The sequence below is a fragment of the Saccostrea echinata genome, unplaced genomic scaffold (genome assembly GCF_033153115.1).
Source record: "Saccostrea echinata isolate AGI-Se365-2 ecotype Australia unplaced genomic scaffold, CSIRO_AGI_Sech_v1 ptg000012l, whole genome shotgun sequence".
Lineage (NCBI taxonomy): Eukaryota > Metazoa > Mollusca > Bivalvia > Ostreida > Ostreidae > Saccostrea > Saccostrea echinata.
This window is the reverse complement of record NW_026889761.1, coordinates 7,549,578-7,570,941: the sequence shown is the minus strand read 5'-3', so window position 1 is coordinate 7,570,941 and position 21,364 is coordinate 7,549,578. Positions and strand designations below refer to the sequence as shown.

Sequence of the window (21,364 nt, the reverse complement as noted above, 5' to 3'; positions counted from 1 at the left end):
TAAACAAAGAAAGAAAGGAAAGCACCTGTAAATGATATGTAAACAAGTAAAAAATGAACATTTTGAATTGTAGTCACCAAGATTATCCATCTTCTAAAACAGTAGTCTATATATGGGACATCATCATCTGTTTAACATACAGTCTGTAAATCTCTAAAATGAAATAATCCTAACTATTTTTGTCATGCCTGCATGCTCCTATATAATCTGTGTACATTGGTTATTGTTCTGATGTCTGACTTGGATGTAATAAAACAATATGTGATCTAATATTTCCTACTAATTGCATGTTATTTTTAGATGAAGAATTACAATAAAAGCAATGTTAATCAGAATTTTGATGTGTGATTCAGAACTATAGCAATATATATCTCCCAAAAACTTAGTTAAAAAAAATTCATAGGCTACATATCATAAGAACTTTTTTAATATGATTTTTTTTTTAATTTATAAAATTGAAGACAATTAGATGCCCTTTATAATTTCTTAAATATGACCAAATAATGAAACATTTATTGAATTATGCTTGCATCCCCACCTTTTCTTTATAACCTGATACTACATTTGGATTTTTTTTTTTTTGAAGAATTCTAAATCTAATAAATTCAATTAAGCTACACCTCCATGGAATTTTTTACATTGATATTTGTTTTTCTCTTCTGCAGGTGAAATCTCCTCTTACCTGGACAGGAGAAGTTGATCCCTGAGTGGTGGAGGGTGGGGCAGAGATACCTGACCCCAGGGAGATTTGATTGTAGTAATTAATGCAGACATTGGGTCCATTTCTTGGCACTGGGTTTCCATAAACAGATTTCTTGTCCTGCTTCACTAGCAAAGCCATGTCTACTATCTGTTTGAAAAAATGCTTAGGATTTATATTTATACTGCCCACTTGAAAAGAGGGGATACCTTATAGTGGGTTATTTTAGTGGGGTGCTAATTTTGGCTTATTTTGATAGAAGCCCGCTAAAATTTTAATCACTAAAATGTTCAGTAATCTTCTTATTGTTCATCTTCAAAGAGTTGAAACCCTGTGTCCGCTAAAATAAATTATGCCAAAATTATTGGCATGTCCTTGAGCAGGCAAAACCCCAAATTTTACACAAGCAAAGAAAACCCGTTATATGGTATATAGTGATGGGGGTGTTCATATGAACATCCAACTGTCCATCAGCTATACATACATCTTTTATCCACACCTCCTCCTATACCACTAAATAATTTACTTTTGTTTGTATTCTAGCCTCTGATTGGTTAATATCCAAAAAGGAACACAAATTATTTCTGTATAATCTGGTTTGGTATGGGACCCCCCCCCCCCCCCACCCAAACAACCAGCTGAATCTTCTGTATCCATACAATCCTCTCATTTCCAGTCCTTGGGATTCATGGAAATTTCCAAAATTGGCAAATTTGAACTAATAAAAAGCAACGAAATTTTACACCCATAGTTATTTAATGATTTTAAAATTAAATTATAAGGAATGACTTTAGTTCTTGGCCAAATTATTTGAGTATAACCTGGTTTGGGTCAGTTTACGCTGATTTATAATCCGCTTCGTGGATTATAAAGTGTAAACTGACCCAAACCAGGTTATACTCAAATAATTTGGCCAAGAACTAAAGTCATTCCTAAAATAATATTTAATGAGACTCCCCGGAATCTTAATTACTTAGTGTCATCGTGCACCTCCTATTTTATGTGCTGATCAGACACATATTTGGGTTTTCCCATAGCAAGGCATACACATTACCATTTCTTTCTGTGATATTGGGGGTACCCATCTCGTTTACAACTCCTCCTATATATCACTGAGTAAAAGAGCTAGGTATACCTTAATCCATAAAATAACCCTGTCTATCACCGTACCAATTAACTGACCAATACCCCATGTCCCATTCCAAACATCAATAAAAGTACATCCAGACTTAGTGCTTTCATTAAAAAAAAGTTTCCTCTGAGAGTCCAGGCATTGAAAAACAGGTAAAATTGTAAAGTTCTTGAATTTTGAAGTAAATGGGTGTACTTGAGTACCTGCAGCAAACATATAAAATTATATGATCCTACCCCTCAGTCCAAAAAATAAAACATGGATTATAATCTTCCGAAACAGTTCTTTCATTACCGGTATATAATTGAACATTTTGGATCACAGGTTGGACTCCTGATGATCTATGCAAAATATTGAAAAACACCCTAAACTTTTGGCCATTTTTGAAAAAAAAAGTTTAGGAATTCAGGATAATGACGCAGTTCTTCACATCATAATAAATTGTACTCATTACTTATGTAACATCAGCTTGTGGGATTGGGGAATTGCTTTTTCGACTATAATTGTTATATAACCACCTATGAACTTGTTACAGCTGGGTAGCTGTTACACCCAGAACAAAGAATATGCAATGAATTCATTAGCACTTTCCGGAAGTTTCTGTTGAGAAGTAAAAATTAATATAATTGTAAACATTACATGAACTTCACACTGACAGGGCCATGCCATGCATGTCATATGCTGTACATACTAAGTACTGTTTGCAGAAAATTAACTTCAGAATCATTCTCCAATTTTATCTGACTAGTATACATATCACATATTAAACTGTATTTAATTCAACATTCTAACTGAAATATATCAATATAGATAAGCAGTCCTTTTAAAGAAAGAATGTTAAATGTTTTTATTGCTGAAATCTTGTAAAAACATCTTTTTAGAATCTGATAATAAAAAACCTTGCAGAATTAAACCTACAGAGTGGAATGAGTCCCTTGCCTGCTACTGTTGGAAAATGCAATTATCCATACATAACCACAGCCTTATGCTTCCAAATCCCTTAAGATTAAGACTTAGGAAATGATTTTTTTTTTTAATCAGACATATAAAATGAATGTAGCAAGTCTTAAATCCCAGAAAAAGACAATTTTCAGGTCATTGCCTGGAAACCAGTTACCTTTTATTAGCAAGAGTGAATATATCTTTGTACTCGTGACTCCAAATGCAATGAAAGTGGAGACATCTAACCAACGCAATCAATTAATGAGGTCGAGTCTAATTTGAATGTGCATGATTTTGTGCAGCTTTTTAATTTCATGCAATCATAGGTGCAATATTACACCTTTCCTAAATATTGTGATTTTATTACAAAATTACAATTTAACTGTAACTTCTTTTGGCCTTAAAATGTGCTGACAATAATTAGGAAAAAATTCTGAAATGGCTCTAACTACATCATTGTTTTCTGATTTTGTAAAAATTGCATGACGCTGAAGAATGAAGAATGTCTCCCTTCTGTATTCAAGACGTTCATGGACGTTTTACTAAAAACTGTTCACAAAACATCAAAAGAAACATAATCTAAACTCTGTTATTTTTACCAAAATAATTCATCTGCACCGATGTATATACCGCAATATGGCAAATTTAGAGGTATTGGGGATTGAAAAAGAATAAACTTTGTAAAAATTCCTAGATGATTTAACCCAGATGGTCGACATTTTGAAATTAAGTTTGGTGACTTTTCACAATAACTTTCATGTATTTGTCTGAAAAAGAAATCACTAGGACAGAAAAACAAAAAATATGGAAAAAATGTGAAAATTTGGTGGAGATGATAAACATTCAATTATTTAATCTTAAAACAATTAATATAATAGTAAAAATTCATTCAAGAAAATTTATCAAAATCTCTTGGGAAGAAATAATTAGACTTGGCCCAGTTAAAACCTAAACTATCCTCAAACTGTTATTTTTACCCATACATGCAGTCACATCCTTGGACTATAAAATCAATCTTTAAGAAATTTTTCACTGAGCCAACCAAAATCAATTGAATTCAAAATATAGGGAAGCTTTCATATGTTATCTTTTCTGGCCTAGTTGTTACTGAAAAAAAATGTTTATATCACACCACCTTATTTTTAGCCATTAATTTTTTTTTCCTTGGGAGAGAGCTATTGTGGAATCATTTTAGTTCTTGAGGGGTCAATGTTCATGGGCAAGCAAAATTTTACTTGTTTATGTATGCGGGGATGTAATTTTGTGGGTTACTTGTTTATATAGTGGTTCAATCAATCAATATGTTTACAAAATAAAGGATCGCTGGAATGTAAATTCGTGGGTGTGACTCACGAAATCCACGAACATTGATCCCCCACAAACAATGAGGGTTTCACAGTTTTACCCTTCATTTGAACACTGAGCCCTTCAACTGATTGTCCTATGGAAGGTTTTGTTAAACTAGCTCAGTAATTCTTTTTTTTTTTTTGAGAAGTTGAAAATGTAAGAAGGTGCAATTAATTGGACAACAATAAAAATTTTGTAAATTCCTTTGGTGGAGTATTTTATTTGATAAAACCTTCAGAATGCTACCATGCTGAAAAATATCGGACCATTCGTTTATTAGCCGGGTACAAGATATGGTCATTATACTTTGAATACCTTAAAATCATGGAAGTGTTAATGAGAAATTTCTCTTCAGCTTTTGGTTAAAATGTCTGCCAGATAACAATTGAGCATGGTATTGATTGATTGTATGTTATTTTACGTCCCATTCGACAATTTTTCACTCATATAGTGACGTCACCATGCATAATACCAGTGATGGGTTTCAAATTTAGACCTTTTCTCGGCAACCAGAGCCATTGAGCAGTGAGGGTTCTTTATTGTGCCAATGCCTACAGTGATGAGGGGCCTTGGTTTTTAAGGTCTCATCTGAAAGACCCACAACTTTCACTTCAAAGTGCCGAGTGCTTGGTGAAGAAACAGTTGCTACCTATTTTTTATCGACTTAGGTCAGTTGTGGCTGTGATTCAAACACACGACCTTCTGATCATGGAGAACTGGGCATGGAATAAACATCATCCATGTTTTTAAATGTCTTAATTACTAGGTACATTATCACATTTTACCATCTCATTCAACTTCTTAAAACACAACATATAATATATCATATATATATATATATATATATATACATATATATATATATATATATATATATATATATATATATATATATATATATATATATATATATATATATATATATATATATATATATATATCTTATACACAACATATCATCTACCTGAGCAACTGTTTCATAGGCAAAGTAGTTGATGATTTCCATGGCATGTTGATTGGGTTTGAGATCCATAGTGATGCCAGTCAGTAACCAGTCCTTAAAGCGCTGGGCCTTGCTTCGTCTAGCTGTGATAACAAAGGACATGGTAAATCTACTGTTCATTGCACTTCATTTCTGTGCAATTTTTTGCACCTAATGAGATTTCATCAAAATTTTCTGATAATCCAAGAGGAAAAGTGTTGATCAAGGTTACGTATCAATAAAGAGGTACGTGTCATTGGGATGAAGGGTCAAAATGTCAAACTTGCCAAACCATCCACAGACCATCAGCTTTAATCTTAATTATCAAAATATTTTTTTTTTAAATCTGTCAAATTAAAGCAATTCGATGGTCTGTGGAAATATCTGACATTTTAAAAATTTGGTATAAGACATCAATTTGTAAACATAAGGTAAATATTACACATACCAAAGCTGGCTTGTCTGGCTTCAACATATTCCATATATTGCTTCTGATCCATGTATCTTGTTTGTAGTTCTGCTCTCTGTTAATCATACAATATCCCTGTATAAACATTGTCTACAAACATAGGTTGTCATAGATTTCATGTATATCACCTATCCAGTGAGCCACAGCATCCCACCTAATAAATGTTCAACAAGCCACCTATGAAAACTTCATTCTTTTGGAAGAATGTTTTAGACGTACACTTTAGAAAACCTAGCATCTAAAGCAAGACTATTCATTGTATGCATCCTTAATTGGATGTGTCATCCATGAATAATGTTTGATTCAAGGGAGGTTTTAAGTTACCAACGTAATAAATATCCTCCAAAAACTGTAACTTGTTCAATTGAAATACATTAAGTTTGAAAAAATTAACATGCATCATCCAAACATTGAATATTACTGTACATCCCTCCTTGCATCTCCATACAAGTTTTGTCCAAGGACTGAATGGAAAACATGGTGTACCTCAATTTATCGATGACCCACACTTTAAAAGTGGCTTTATCAATGACTGGCTCTACTAGGTAATCTTTTTTCAATTGTCTGTATAGATTAACACATTAATACTAACTACATATAGATTAACATAATACGAAGTACTAATCTCTTTCTCTTCACGTACAGATGAAATATGGAGATAACAAAAAGTATTCAAGCTCAAAAGTCCATTGAAACAATACAAATCAGGAGCAAACAAGGACCTCTTGATCAGGTGCCATAAAGAAGTAAACATCCCCTGTTGACCGGTCTCACTAGCCGTGTGCTCAATGTCACAAAACAAACTACAGTAGAACTTTGGTATCTCAAACACGGATATCTTGAATACCATGGATATGTTGAAGTGACCACATATTTCTTAAGTATTTTACCCCCCATATCTCGAACCCTCAGATATCTTGAAGCTTTTTCTCCCATCAAGTTTGAGATCTCTGAGGATTCGAATGTAGTAATCTAAAGATTAACACAATACTAACTAGTAATCTCTCTCTCTTCACTTCATCTGTACCTCCATCTTCAAACAGAGCCAATAGTTCTCCTAAAATATGCAAAGATAAAACAATCTCATTTTCATAATTTTTCTTTTACCTTTTTCAGTCCAAAAATTCAATGTTATGTATCCTTATAAAATGAACACCATTTTGTGTGTGTTTTCTGCAAAATCACAATAGAATTAATGTATGTCAACAATACTGACAGGAAGTAAGCTATTACTAGGTAACAATTACTCATCACTCATTTCTCATCAAACATGCAACACTCACCAACTACATTAATACTAGATTTTTTTAACATTGCAGAAAAATTATTCTTAAAACAATACCACAGTATCCTTCCTTTACTTTCAGCAGTAATGTCTACATGTATATATGTCTTTATCTCATAAACATTTCACCCATGCTTCCATACACTTCTTTATTGATAGTCACTAGAAATTAAAGTTAGGTCAGACACCTGTGGCATCAATGGAACTTAGGTAGTTGTAGCACATTTTGAGTCGTGTTTTCACCGGTTGGGCGACTTTTTCTCCCCCTTGATCCTCCTCTCCCTCCTCAACACCCTTCATTGCCATAGAGCGCTGATCCTTCACACCCATATACCGCAAAAGACGTCTCAACTTCACCTTCAAAAATGTCAAATTAATTTCATAACAGAATTAATTTGAGAATAACAAGTTACAAAATTGCCATTTCACCCCCATCCAATCCCCTCCTAAAATAAAATAGACATGTTTCAGTTTCACAGTCAAGATCCTGATCATTTCGGATATCAGATAACTGCCGGGTCATTGTAACTGGAAATATATATGTTTTATTTTACCAATATTTAAAATTGTCTGTGGTCAAGGTCAATAAAATGTTGATGGTGCAACTGTTGGGGCGAGCACAGTTGTGTATTATATATTTACTGGACACCTATTCACTTTTAACTTAAGATCCATCTCTTCAAAACTTATGAGATATTTGGAAGGTCTAGACTATGATGTTAGTTGTATTTCCGATTCCCATAACAAAGTCTGAAAAGCGTAAATTCATAAACAAAGAATGTTTAATCAATACTAGTATCTATCTGCAATAACCAATGAAATGTGAGTTTCTTTCTTTTTTTGGTGAACTTTTGTTGTTACCGCAAGAAAGTAGTTTGCAGCGAGATGCAAATTGCAAAGAATTGTGGGTCCCGAGGTCTGCCATAAAAAATTTCATTTCAATCAAAGTGCACAGTCTGAATTTTTTCTTCACCCAGGCATTGCTGTAAGAGCTTGTCGTGCTCACTATTAACCTCATCAGCACAATGTTAGCATTTGAAACATCTCTAATGTACGTGCCTCTCAAACAAATTAAAAGGCAGTTCTACATGAAAAGTTGCATTTTCCATGTAAATGTCAAGGCAAAGGTAATATTTGAAACAATATCTCACCTTGATTTATCTACCACATGTTTGAGGCTTTAAGTTCAGAATGGGTCATCTTTAACACTGACAAACTTTTCATTTACCAACTTCAAGATCAGAGCTTGGTTAAGCCATTGACAAATGACAGTTTTTGAAAAATGCTATCTTAATTTAATTGCATTTGATATGAGATGATCAGAATAAAAAGTAGCAGTGGCATTATGATTAAATTACAGTTAGAATATCATGCTTTGGTCCCTCAAGAGGCTTCTAGATGCACTGATGGATGGGCAATTCAAAGACCAGATTTTGCTTCATAATCTAGCAAGAAATACAAGGTAAATTCTGTATTTCAATGGCATGTGGTTTGTTAATTGACCTCTTGGTGATATTCTAGTCTCTGATACATGTGAAACAGGGTTACCAAGAACTATATGGTCTACAATACTGAATGATTTGGTTACCAGTGTGTGGTATCAGTTAAACAAGCACTGATTCTTTCAGATTTTTAGCCTGCAAATTCTCAATTCAAAAGCTACCATTAGAAAATTTCTTTGCTCTCTTCACACATGTAATTTGCCAAAAAAATTTAAAAAGAAAAAAAAATCCAGGTCTTTCAATTAGTTTGTACTATATTCATCTTTTATACAATGACATGGTGGCAGAGGAGGAAAATTACTTTCGTAAGACGAAAATGACAGCATGTGTTGCAGGCAAATTACAGTTTTTCTTTTCCAACCACCACTGTGATATCAATATAATTAGAAATAAGCACCCACAAAATCATGAATAAATTCAATATCTTAATCTTTACAGATATTACATGACTTCTGGTGGGAGGAAAAAGAAAAAAAAGAAATGTGAATCATTCATTCAGGTGCTGCTATAAGAAATAATTATATCCTGAACAGTCCTCCGCAAACAGAAAAGAAACCTGAGATCGTGACTATGTAAATCATATTTCAATTTTCTGTATGGATGCAGAGTAACCTTAAAGAAGTCATTCCTGTTGAATTGATATGCAGAACTTAATGGTTTTAACTCTAATTAATTTATTTTACAGTTTGCCTCTACGTAACTTCAAAGAAATATCTCTTTGACATAATAACTAATGTATTATATAATTTTCACTGTACCATAAAACTTGTCTTATCCTGAAACTACTTCAGACTATTTAATTTCAGCTTATTACTTGAACTGCAATCCTAGAAATTAAAAATTAATGCTAAAATATTTAAATACAACAGCTGTATCTATCAGAAACAGAATCAATATGACTTCTGCTTGCAATTATAATCGACTAATTATTATGGTCAAAATTAATCCCCACGGAACCAGCAGAAGATAAGCATAAAACAGCATGTCACTTACATTCATTCAGAAGTATAAAAAGAAATTAATTTTAACAAATAGCATTTATGCTGTAGCAGAAAGTAGATCATTATACTGCAACACACCTGTATTATTCAATTTGTAAAAATAAGCTTCTTTTTCAAAACTTTTTCTCAAAACCTGGAATTCCCAGTGGCTTATAATCTAACATGTCTGGTTAATCCTTTTTGAAAAATGAGTATTGATTTTATGTAATAGCTAGCACACATAAAGGCAGGAAGGTCATTGTCTTATTTAATTTCAGATTGTCCTCATTTTTTAATTTAAGTTTCATAGATTTTTTTCATATTATGCTGCTAAATACAGAGCACAAGGTAGCATATGTTTGAAATTTTTCAGTTTTCATTCACTTACATCAGATACATCTTGTCAATAAAATTCTTAGAAAGGCTGAGTAAGCATCCCTTTTTAAAGTACAAGAAGCTCAAGTTTGATTAAAATATTGAACAAGTTCAGTTGGAGAATTTGAATTTTCTTCTTCAAATTATCACCCTCTGGAGGCCTTAGCAACCCAGAATGAGTACAGTTTTTTTAATTACAATTCAAAGTATCACAGTATTTCATTGTGTTTCGATTTTATGTCAACCTATGGGACAAATTTTCCTCTCGCCATGCTTTAATTATCATATATTTACATCCATTGAATATTATTTCCTTTATTTCTTAAGTAACCCATTGCCGTTTATCACTGAGTAAACAACACTAAGCAAGCCACCTGCATAGATTTCTTCAGCAAAGGCTGTTCCATCAATTATACATACAATGACATACACTTCTATAATACAATATTTAACATGTTTAATAATACTTTGATTGTTTTTTTTATACAGATATAAATATAAACAATAAAATGACTTCCTTTGTTTGTTAGTACGGGAATTAATGTCGCAGCTATTGCAGAAAAAAATTTACATAACCCGCTTACGCGGGTTATGTTTTTTTTCTGCAACAGCTGCGACATTAATTCTCGTACTAACAACCAAAGAAAGCATTTTATTGTTTAAATTTTAAACACTCTTATAATATAGTGCATATTTTTCAAATTTTCGATTGCATTTAAAATTGCACACCCCAAAATGCATAATTATACAAAACTCATCCTAAAAGTAATTACATATCCTCACCCCAAAGTGCATCAACAGAACTTGAGAGTATGTCTGATTTGATATGAACTTAGTACACTGACTTTTACTGTAAATTCCTTATTTCATGTGTCACTGAGTACTTAATACTGCAAAATGATATTTGTCTACAGACATCTAGAATTGCTATAGCATGAATTCTGATTGGCCTTGTTATCAAAAATTTTAACATGTACTCCAATGAAAGCAAGTAATTTTATTTCATCAGTGCAAAAGTATGTGATGATAAGTTCATTGAATATATTTAGGAATCTCCATATTGTGGTACAAGTAATTGTAAAACTTAAATTGCAGAAAAAGTTTCTCAAATTATAAAAAAATCTGTGACTTAATGAATATTTTTGTAAATTCACTCTACATTGAAAGAATAATTTTAAAAAACAACTAGACCTTTTTTGTCGTTCAACAAAAACGGAGGGCTTTTCGACGCTTAAAATCATAAGGACCTTAAAGAGCGATAACTCTAACAAAATGAAAAAAATAAAAAGAATTATCAAATCGGATCAAGTCTTCAGGAGCTTTTAAAAATGGAAACCTAAAGAGTATGTAATTCTCACTAGAGCTCTGCAGAGGGAGGTAACTCTTACAATGTTATTTTGAAAATTACTAAAAGTTACTATATTTCAGGTCTCTAAAACACCTATAAGGGGTCGAAAAGTGACCCCATGGACCATAATTTTCAAATTGTACCCTTTATGCTGAACTCAGAACCGAAAACTGTTCAAAAATTTATTGAGAAATAAAAATGTTACATGGGAAAATCTGTTTTCAATATAAGCCCCTTGAAATCCCTTATTTTTCAGAATTTTATATTCAGGCCCTATAGGGGTTGAAATAATATCAAAGTCATTATATCACTCAATTTTCACAAGAATATCTTATTTAGTTGAAGAGATATCGTGACATGTGCATTTTTCCATTTAACATGGGAACTCCCATAGACAAATTTAGAGATTCATAAAACCGAAAGTGCTTGTCATATGCATACCAAACTTGAAACCTAAAGAGTATGTAAGCCTGCCAATAGATGTGCAAAGGGAGATAACTCTTACTCCATTATTTTTGAAATAAATAAAAATTACATTATTTCAGTCCTCTGTAACTCCTATAAGGGTTCAGAAAGTGACCCCACGGACCATAATTTTTAAATTGTACTCTTTAATCCTAATTCAAAACCGAAATCAGTTTGAAGATTTGTTAAAAAATAAAAAAGTTACAGGGAAAAAAGTGTTTTTTGTTTTGGCCCCTAAAAATCCCTAATTTTTTTAAATTTTCTTCTCATCACCTAATCACTTGAAGACAATGTTAAAAGAAGTGTTCTTCTCAAATATTACAAGAATTGCTTGCTTCCTTTCTGAAATAATGGAACATGCGTGATTCCAATTTAACATAGAAACTTCCATAGACATTTTTAGGAGACTAATAAAACCGGAAGTACTTTTCAGATTCTTACTAAAATGGAATCCTAAAGAGTATGTAGGGCATTTAACAGTTGTACAAAAGGAGATAACTCTTACTTGATTATTTCTGAAATTGCTAATTTTTACTATTTTTCAATTCTCTAAAACTCCTATAAGGGGTCAGAAAGTGACCCCACGGACCATAATTTTTAAATGGAACTCTTCATGCTAAATTCAAAACCGAAATCAGTTTGAAGATTGGTTAACAAATGAAAAAGTTACAGGGAAAAAAGTGTTTTTTTGTACTGGCCCCTAAAAATCCCTAATTTTTTGATATTCTCTTTTCATCACCTAATCAACTAAAGACAATGTAATATATAAATAGTGCACGTTTTTGAGGTTAACAGTTGAAATTGACACCCCAAGGAAAACCATTGTCAACCGACGCGTCAGCGGGGGTTGACAATGGTTTTCCGAGGGGTGTCAATTTCAACTGTTACCCTCAAAAACGTGCACTATTTATTTTATTATACTGAATGTCTTATTGATTTCGGGTGTCATAAAAAAAATTCCGAGATCGTCGTTAAGTTCACGCTTGGAAAGCTTACAAACTCCCCGCTTCTATTTTTCTCAATAAGAAAGCTTCGGAAAAGATTAACCAACCTCTTTATTGTTTGTTTGCTACTCAAAAAGTCCTTTGTCATCTAAAGTTTGCACTCGCAAGGATGTTTCGTCTGTCGTTTGTTGTTTTCAAGTAAGCTACATCGGACGCAAGCTTTTATTGACGTCGCTTATTCTGCTTCTTTCAAACGCACAACCGACGTTTTGAGAATTCTACGGTGAACCGTACGCGCATGATTTGAACGCATGTGATATTTTCGTAATGTTACCCGTTGCCAAGTGTGTTGCTAACGCTGAGGGTAATATTACGGATTGTCAAATGCGTCTAAACCAATCAGATTTTAGTATTTAACATGAAAGTATAATAAAAATAAATATTTCACTTAAATATTACAAGAATTGCTTGCTTCCTTTTTGAGATAATGGAACATGCGTGATTTCAATTTAACATAGAAACTTCCATAGACAATGTTTGGAGACTCATAAAACCGGAAGTTACGCTTGGATTGACTTGAAACTTACAGCACATGTTTTATCATTCAATTGTAACAATTTGTAATCTTCAAAATATTTTTCCTACATAGTTTTTCAATTTTTAAATTTCCATCCCCCCTTTTCCTAACTTTGGAGTCTTATAACACAAAAATGTGTTATAGGTACAATATCGCTGTCGCTAACTTTTTTGTAGGATTTACTTTGAAGAATCTATTCCTAAAATTTGAATGAATTTCCATGAAAAATAAGATTTTTTTTAAGCTCCTAAAGAAATCTTAGTTTTCTACTTGTAAATACCGGAAGTGACGTTTCCGGAAGTACAAAACCTTACATACGGGAGACATTTAGATATGCTATCTGACGGTTTTATCATAAAATACATATAACCAAAGGTTTTCTTTAAATCCGAAACGTAAAAGTGTTAGGTATAATAATAATAATAATAATAATAAAACAAGACGAAAACAATAGGGCTTTTCGCCAAAAGTCGAAAAGCCCTAATTAATAAATACAGACATGGATATTTAACAGTTTACGAGGGTTGGTCCAAAAGTTTGCGGAATTTCTTTCTAAAATTTTATTGTGACATGATTAAAGCAAACAGAAGACATATCTATAAAATTGAGTCATTATGCAACAATACTGAAAAATTTCACCATGTTCCAATTACCATTAAGGTCACACGACTTGGACTTGGACAGCTGTAAAATCCGGGGGAGACTTTGATGCAACGTCAAGTAAGGTATGTTAATATAAAGCAGGTTAAAGTTTTTGGAACAGAATCATTCCAGTGTGGCTTCAAGCCCTACCTAGACCAAACTTGTATGAATGATGCATCAATTGATAAACTCTTTCAAACTTGCTATAGATGCTGGATTTGACTTGCATTAAATTTTCTTGATGAGTGACTAGTTTAAAGTTAGAACAAGTCCATTCCTAAGTTACAGAAAGTCTTATCAGACCAAAATTGCATAAATGTTGCATCTAGTGAGGCACACTTCTATAGTATTAGTTTAGTGTGGGATTTTCCCTTACTTATAGAGTTAACATTTGTCAAGGTGAGCTCTGTAATCTATAACCAGTACAGCCTAACTGCGAGAGGTGTTTTCAATTCAGCAGTTTTCAGTAAATGTGAATAATTTCTATTATTATGTAGTCTAAAAAATAGTCCCTATATAATCTATACAAATGCAAACAGTTCATAATACTACATATTCACTGGATTTGAAGCCGTATTCACCGGAGGGTCAGTGCGCGTGCAGCGGCATTGTGACGTCACAATCAATACCTAAAACAACGTTGAAAACAATGGTTGCAATGGCCAGAGCCAGCTGTATATGCTGTATATCTGAGCAGGAAAACTTTAAGGCAAATTTCTCGTAGGATTATTTTCCAAACATTTCAATGTCTTACACACAGCAAAAAGGAAAACACGGAAGTTATAAGTTATAATCTGGACATTTTTAAAAAATTTTCTACGACAGAAGTTCGTTAATGAAAATGGAGTCGTCATGCAGCCTTCAATGTCTTATTCATTCAAATCCTGACTATATAATAAAACATTTATGGACTCTTTCGGTGGTGAATATGGTTTGTTATTCACCAGAAAAATATCAATATTGACCTCGGCTTCACCTCGGTCAATATTGATATTTTTCTGGTGAATAACAAACCATATTCACCATCGAAAGAGTCCATAATTGTATATTATTTATTTGAGTTTTTGTCAGTATTCTCATGTTACCAATACCTTGATTTTGCTATATGTATATATGTGTAATAACCTCTAGGTATAAATGGTTTTTGATAGTACTTTTCTGTCTTGCCAATTAAGACAGAAGAAAAGTTATTCACAAAATTGTTGGTTAAGAGTAGGTTGTAACTATCTACATGACTCTTTTAATACAACTTTTGGAAAAAAAAATTACAGAGTATATTATGCTCACATCTAATGTTATTCCATAAGTCTTACCCATGTTTTCTAAATTCATTAACTTGAAATATGGATTTTTTTTTTTAGATAAATTCCCTGTGATGATTTGGATTTTTTTTTTAATTAGATGAATTCCCTGTGATGATTTGGATCTGGTGTTTGATGCTTACTTTATCTTTCCGAAGAAGAAAAAGAATGTCTTCAAGTCCAATAAAACGCCCATTTCTTGATGAGGCCACATCTGCTGCTTGAAGAAGCTGCAATTAAAATTATATATATATATATATATATATATATATATATATATATATATATATATATATATATATATATATATATATATAGTAACACTACAATTAGTACTACCATAATCTCCGCCCAAATTTTTTTTGGGCCTCTATATTAAATTAACTATAATTTTTTGTAGCATGACATTACTTTAAAAAAAAGAGATTTAATGGCCAGGGGCATAATGATAAACAATTCCTGTATTCATGGAGATTATTCCAAAAATTCAGTGCATGTATTTGATATAACTATTCACAACAGGAGGCAGCAAAGCAAGGCATGTTGCAACGATCATGACTAAATACAGATCTTAATACAGATCACCTGAAGGATGTACTTAAATGGTGATCACTAACTGAAACATTAGTATTAACCTTTAAGGTACAAATTAAAGTTTTTCCATATGAAATCATGAAATTTTCTTGAAAGATGTGAAGATTCTGCAGGGCTCAAATTTCTTCTTTTCATATACATTTTTGTGTTCTTTAATTTATACTTTGAGTGTTATTTATATCTATGTTGTCTCAAAGACACTTATGAATTACCTCTGTAACTTCATTTACTGCTCAAAGGATACTTTAATTATTGTTAAAAGAATTTAAATCATAATGATTATACTCTTTATCATCAAAGTATTTCAGTAATAAATTATAAATGTGCGATCTTGACAATTAGACCCAAACTCACAACATAGTAAGAGGACTTATGGCCACAAAGCTCACCTGAGTCACCTCAGTGCTGCTATTCCTTAAAAAAAAAGATTTTTTTAAAGAATCCTGCCCCCAATATATTCCCTTGTAAAATTTTGATCCTATAGTGGCCTTTTGCGATTACAAATTGAGTTTTTATATGGATTAAATCAAAAGAGTAAATCTGACTTAAATTAACAGAACACAAAAAATGAATATTAATTATTCTACAATTGGCAGGATACTAACTTTTTACATAGTGAGAGCTGCAATCAGAAGCAGCATTGGCCATCTTTAAAACCATCTATCAAAGGTTGATGATGGTTTACCATGTATAAATTTCCTTATGAGTGTTAGATCCTCCTTCTCTGCAATGCTACACTTGATAAACTAGTGTCTGAAGGGGGAAACTCAATTCTACTTCTACTTAGGGCTGTTGTGGCTCCCAAAAATAACCACAAACTGTGGTCCAAAAAACTCAAGCTCATGGATGTTTACTTTTGTGCAAAGAATTATGAAACACAAAAGCTCAATCCTGATTAATAATTGCTGAAAAATGAATTTCCATTGGCATTTCAACTGAATAAACTTGAGGTACTGTGAGTAGTGAGCTCACAAAATGATACCCCCCTCCCATATGAGTATAACGGAAATGTCCATTTGCTGTAAAAAATCTCAAATATCTGTCCAATCCAAAAACAAAGTAGGAGGTGCACAACTGCACTATGGAATAAAGATTCTGTGAAAGTATCATTTTTAAGCGCTAAGCGCAGCGCAAAGCGCTTTCTGTCATCTTAAATCTACTTCCGTTCACGATCCAGCGCCACTAACCAAGTTAGATAACTCCACTGGGTTTTCTAAAAATATGCAACTGGAAATCCCCGACTCTCTTTCGGCTATTTTAGTGTAATACTGAATTACGTGCAGTTCTAATTATAGGAGTCAATTAGTAAGGTAAAGATATGCATGTACATTGTATGAAAATTCACTGTTAGTAGATAAGGGCGGCTCTTGTCATGCTTATCTCTAAACATTGTAGTTCATTTAAAATCGTGTCGGCATTCATCACTTGTGTACCATGTAGCTAGCAATTGCTGCATCTATGGCGCAAATACTCTAGTTAATTAAAAACGGTTTATTATATGTCATATATATGTAATGTAGTGATTGAAAAAGTGCATATTTTTAAAACTCAGATGGGATTTTAATAAGTATTTAAAACTCAAACTGGAATTGAGTTATTTAGTAGAAAATTTCGCATAAAATTGATTTACAAAGTACTTACATATGCACGTTCTATATAACTTATATCCATATAAACTATTATAATTTCTTCTTCTTGACCCTTATTTCAGGCAATGTAACTAAAAACAAGTCTTCCTATTATCACCCTTGCACCATGCAGAGAGCTATCAATGAAATGGATTTTCGCATCTCAGTATCAATTAGTAACAGACTGGAATGCATTCATGGACTGTCTATACTTGTGTTGTACTCTATACTTGTAATATGGGTAAAAAAATATGATGTAAATAATTCGCAAGGAAAGGCAGTTTGCGGCTGTACGTACATGTGGGGCACGTGGTGGCTGTGTTTTCAACGAATCACTCAAATAGGAAAACTAATTTTTTTGGTATATTGTGCTTTAAAATTGTGTGTGCAGTGTGCAAGATATTGCGAAAAATGCAAAAACCTTAATTAAACGTTCTTAGCAATGGACAGGAAAGCGCCGATGAAATGTTAAGCAAACAGTGTAATACTTGTATTAGGAAACTTGGAAGAAAAGTTTATGTAAAGATGTGCGCGTGTTTGCCGTTTTTGACTGCTAAGCAACTTAGTAAGGACTACATAAAAACAGAATGAAACAATGTTGCATACCTTCATGAAGATTTATTAATACTTGAGATTAATATGCTGTATTTTCTTTCTTGGGTTGTTGAATTATTTATCATGGAAGTAGCAGAAAAATTACTGGCAGTTATTTTCAGTATTCCTTTTCAACTAACACAACAGTGCTGTGGATATTTTTTTCCTCTAAACACGTTTTGTGTGGTAGTTAAAATCATACATAATCAAGTAAAGAATGGTGTAAAGCATCAAACGTCCGTAAAAAAAATACTGAGGCTTTTTAAAGTATTTCAACAATAGTCCAAAATACTTTGGGGGGTTTAAAGACATATTTTTAATCCGAAGGAGAAAAGTATAAAATTTTAATTTTAAAAAAGTAATATTTACAAATCAGATATACATATTGTGAAAATAACAGTAAAGACAAATATTTGTTGAAAATACATTATAAATCATGTATATGATTATAAGAGATAAAAGGATAGCACCGAATGTTTTATCATCAAACGAAGAAGACAAATATAATATCTTCATACTCAAAATGTATATTTACCAATTATCTCTGACAAAAGGACGTTAACTCTACGGGTGCTCATTTCGTTGACACAGAGTTTTGTCAAATGACGTTGTTACAAACATGCCGATATGCTGCCTAGCGCGATGAATGTATAATACACAGCGGTAGCATATTCAAAACAAAATGTAATATATACATGTAGTCTAAGTTTTATTTATCATTAATAAATTCTGGACACTCGTAGCAATTGTGTAAATATCTTACACACTCCATTAATGTTTTTCTTGTAAAATCCTTTCTATAAAACAAAAATTTTGAATTGCTTATGAATATGAAAAAAAGAGATATACTTAAAGAATTTAGTGAGAATACTAGTATTCGATATTTTTGAGATGTTTTATTTATATGTTATCAATTAGGAAATATTTATCGACGCAATAAACAAATAGCATCTTTGTTTTCCGAGTGCAGTTTCTAAAATTAAAGCACAGTCACTATCCTTCAATTTGAAACATTCGTAAACACGGAATAAATTTATTATTAAAAATTATCACCAGAAGATTTTAGCTGTCGGTGTTGCACATAAATGAGAGGAATTTCAGCGACATTTTCAAGTGTTCAAAATTATTTAGAAATTCATGTTTTCCAGCAAATATATAGCTAGATTTATAGTCTAAATTTGGTCGGAAACTCGTTGACCATCCCCCTCCAATAAATTGCTATATATTTTCATTAAGTTTGAGAAATACATTGCTGTTTGGATAGGAGTAAATATCTGCCATTTAATTTGTATATATTGTTTTTTTTAAGAAACGGAGAAATATTTTCTTGCAATTTCATATACATGTATGTGAAATTGATTGACCTTTTGACAGAAGAAGAAAATGTAAAATGCTTAAAATAAAAAGGCATAAGACAATGTTGAATTTCGTATCCCAACGGGAAGTTTTCATGACTCACATGTTTAATTATGTATAAAACAACTGTGCTCACCCTAGCGCAGCCGCACTGTCAAGATATTGCTTAAATGCCAATACAACAGGCAATTTAAATTCAAAGTAATTCTGATCAATTTCAAATTGCAACATGTTTAGCGCTTCCCAGTACTTTCAGTACTTGGATTCTATTTAGTGGTATAGGAGGAGTTGTGGATAAGAAATGGGTTCCCCTGATAATATAAAAAGAAAAGTAGTGCCCATGTTTTGCTATGGGAAAAGAGAAACATATGTTCAATCAGATGCACGATGGCATTATTTAATATCTCATTAAATTTTATTCAGTTGTATAGGAGGAGTTGCAGATAAGAGATGGGTACCCCAAAGCGTAACAGATGGATGGAAGGGTGGATGTACAGACAGCTGGACAGACACCCCCATCACTATACCACCCCCGCTTTTCAAGCGGGGAGTATAAAAATGTTGTATAATACAGTTAAGGTTGGTTTACATTATGACTTACTACAGATGTTAGCTGCTGTTTGACAATGTCCTCAATCAAAACTGCTGAATCATGCTGAGGCTTTGGAACATCTCCAAATCCATACCTGATAAAATAATTTTCATAATCAAAAGCAATGTATACCAAACTTTCCTTAGACAAAAATATTATAAGAAAAGCATACTCCTGATTTAGGATAACTATAAGGCACTCACATCGCCTCCATCTCCGGCAAACTGTGGAATGTACGTGTACATGTACAAATTAGACATCCTTTTTTTTCAGGATTGCACAGTTTAACCTATAATAGTGCTAAATTCACAGAATGAAAAAAAAGTTCTTCATCAGCATTTTCCATTGGATGCCCCTGCAAATCTGATTATTTTTCTTGTCCAGGAGGCCCAGTTTTCCTATTATATAGAAACAGTTCACAATTTTTAAGATAATTAGCTTACTGCTTAGAAGTAAATTTTCACCAAAGTCCATTCTTAACTTTTTGAAATATCTTTATTATAGAGAGATGGAAGCTTACAGTAACAGGCAGACATGCACAAGAGAAAAAGTCTCCATACATCTTTGTTAGCTAACAACAATCTGCTAAATACTGAAAATCGCTAATTTTCGTGGGGTTTAAACTTCATTGTTTTCGTGGCAGGAAGAGACCCATGAATTTATGTCCTCCACAAAATGTAAATTTTTGAATGTATAACGTATAACACAGTATTTCTTCAACCATAAATTAAATCAAATCCACTTAAACCAAAAATTTTACCTCAAACCACGAAAATTTGACCCTACGGAAATATATGAATTTACAGTAAACATGCATGCCCTGCATTGACAGTGCATGTGAGTGCTATTCTTAATTATTTTCCCCACTTCTTTTGAGGCAATATTACTATGCTGGGTCAGTAGAAAATATTTGCCTTGGGCATGAGCAGGATATTTAAAGTTCAATTTTTGCTAAGACAGACCAGGTACTACAAACCAATTATTGAATGTCAATTCCTCCAGCAGATGTTTATTAATGAAATATGAAGATAACGAACAGTATTCAATCTCGAAAGTCCAATGAAACGATACAAATTTGGAGCAGAGCAAATACGGACCTCAAAATTTAGAGGTGGGATCAGGTGCCATGGAGGAGTGAGCATCCCCTGCCGACTAGTCTCACCCACCATGTGCTCGTCATGATCAGGAAAAAAACCTAGAAAAATCCGTACAGTTCAGTGTATAAATAATGGCCTAACAATTAGTATGAAAAATGTCAGTCAGCATTTGACTCAATGATGGGTTGTATGTGCTGACAAGGTCATTGTATTAACCATAAAACTTGCGAAAAGATGACTTCAAACAATTGTTGATATCCTTGATTCATCAACTTGTTTGTCAACATATGAGGAGAAAAGTCAAAAGTTTATTTGGTGAGATCCAAGACCTGGTGATCTGTGTCATGATAGCTAGATGCTGGCATGATAACAGCACTTGTATCTGACTCAGGCATCACAGATGGGTCTATGTAAACAGGGCATTACATGCCAGCTTTTGAGAATTTACATCAGGAACATTGCAAATAGTGACATTTTGTTGTGATTGTAATAAATAAAATACAGGAATGGAT

The 21,364-nt window shown here is 32.6% G+C and overlaps 1 protein-coding gene across 3 annotated transcripts in view; it reads right to left on the bottom strand.

The window, feature by feature from the left end:
• LOC133185886 (transcription initiation protein SPT3 homolog) overlaps nucleotides 1–21,364 on the bottom strand; it is an 89,584-nt gene that overhangs the window by 3,311 nt on the left and 64,909 nt on the right. For all 3 annotated transcript variants that reach the window (XM_061321178.1, XM_061321179.1, XM_061321177.1), the window contains 7 exons: nucleotides 19,765–19,849; nucleotides 15,135–15,221; nucleotides 7,046–7,214; nucleotides 6,568–6,629; nucleotides 5,552–5,627; nucleotides 5,086–5,207; nucleotides 683–850 (listed from right to left, as the gene is read on the bottom strand). In XM_061321178.1, coding sequence (XP_061177162.1) covers nucleotides 683–850; nucleotides 5,086–5,207; nucleotides 5,552–5,627; nucleotides 6,568–6,629; nucleotides 7,046–7,214; nucleotides 15,135–15,221; nucleotides 19,765–19,849 — 769 coding nt within the window. The remainder of the gene's footprint in view (nucleotides 1–682; nucleotides 851–5,085; nucleotides 5,208–5,551; nucleotides 5,628–6,567; nucleotides 6,630–7,045; nucleotides 7,215–15,134; nucleotides 15,222–19,764; nucleotides 19,850–21,364) is intronic.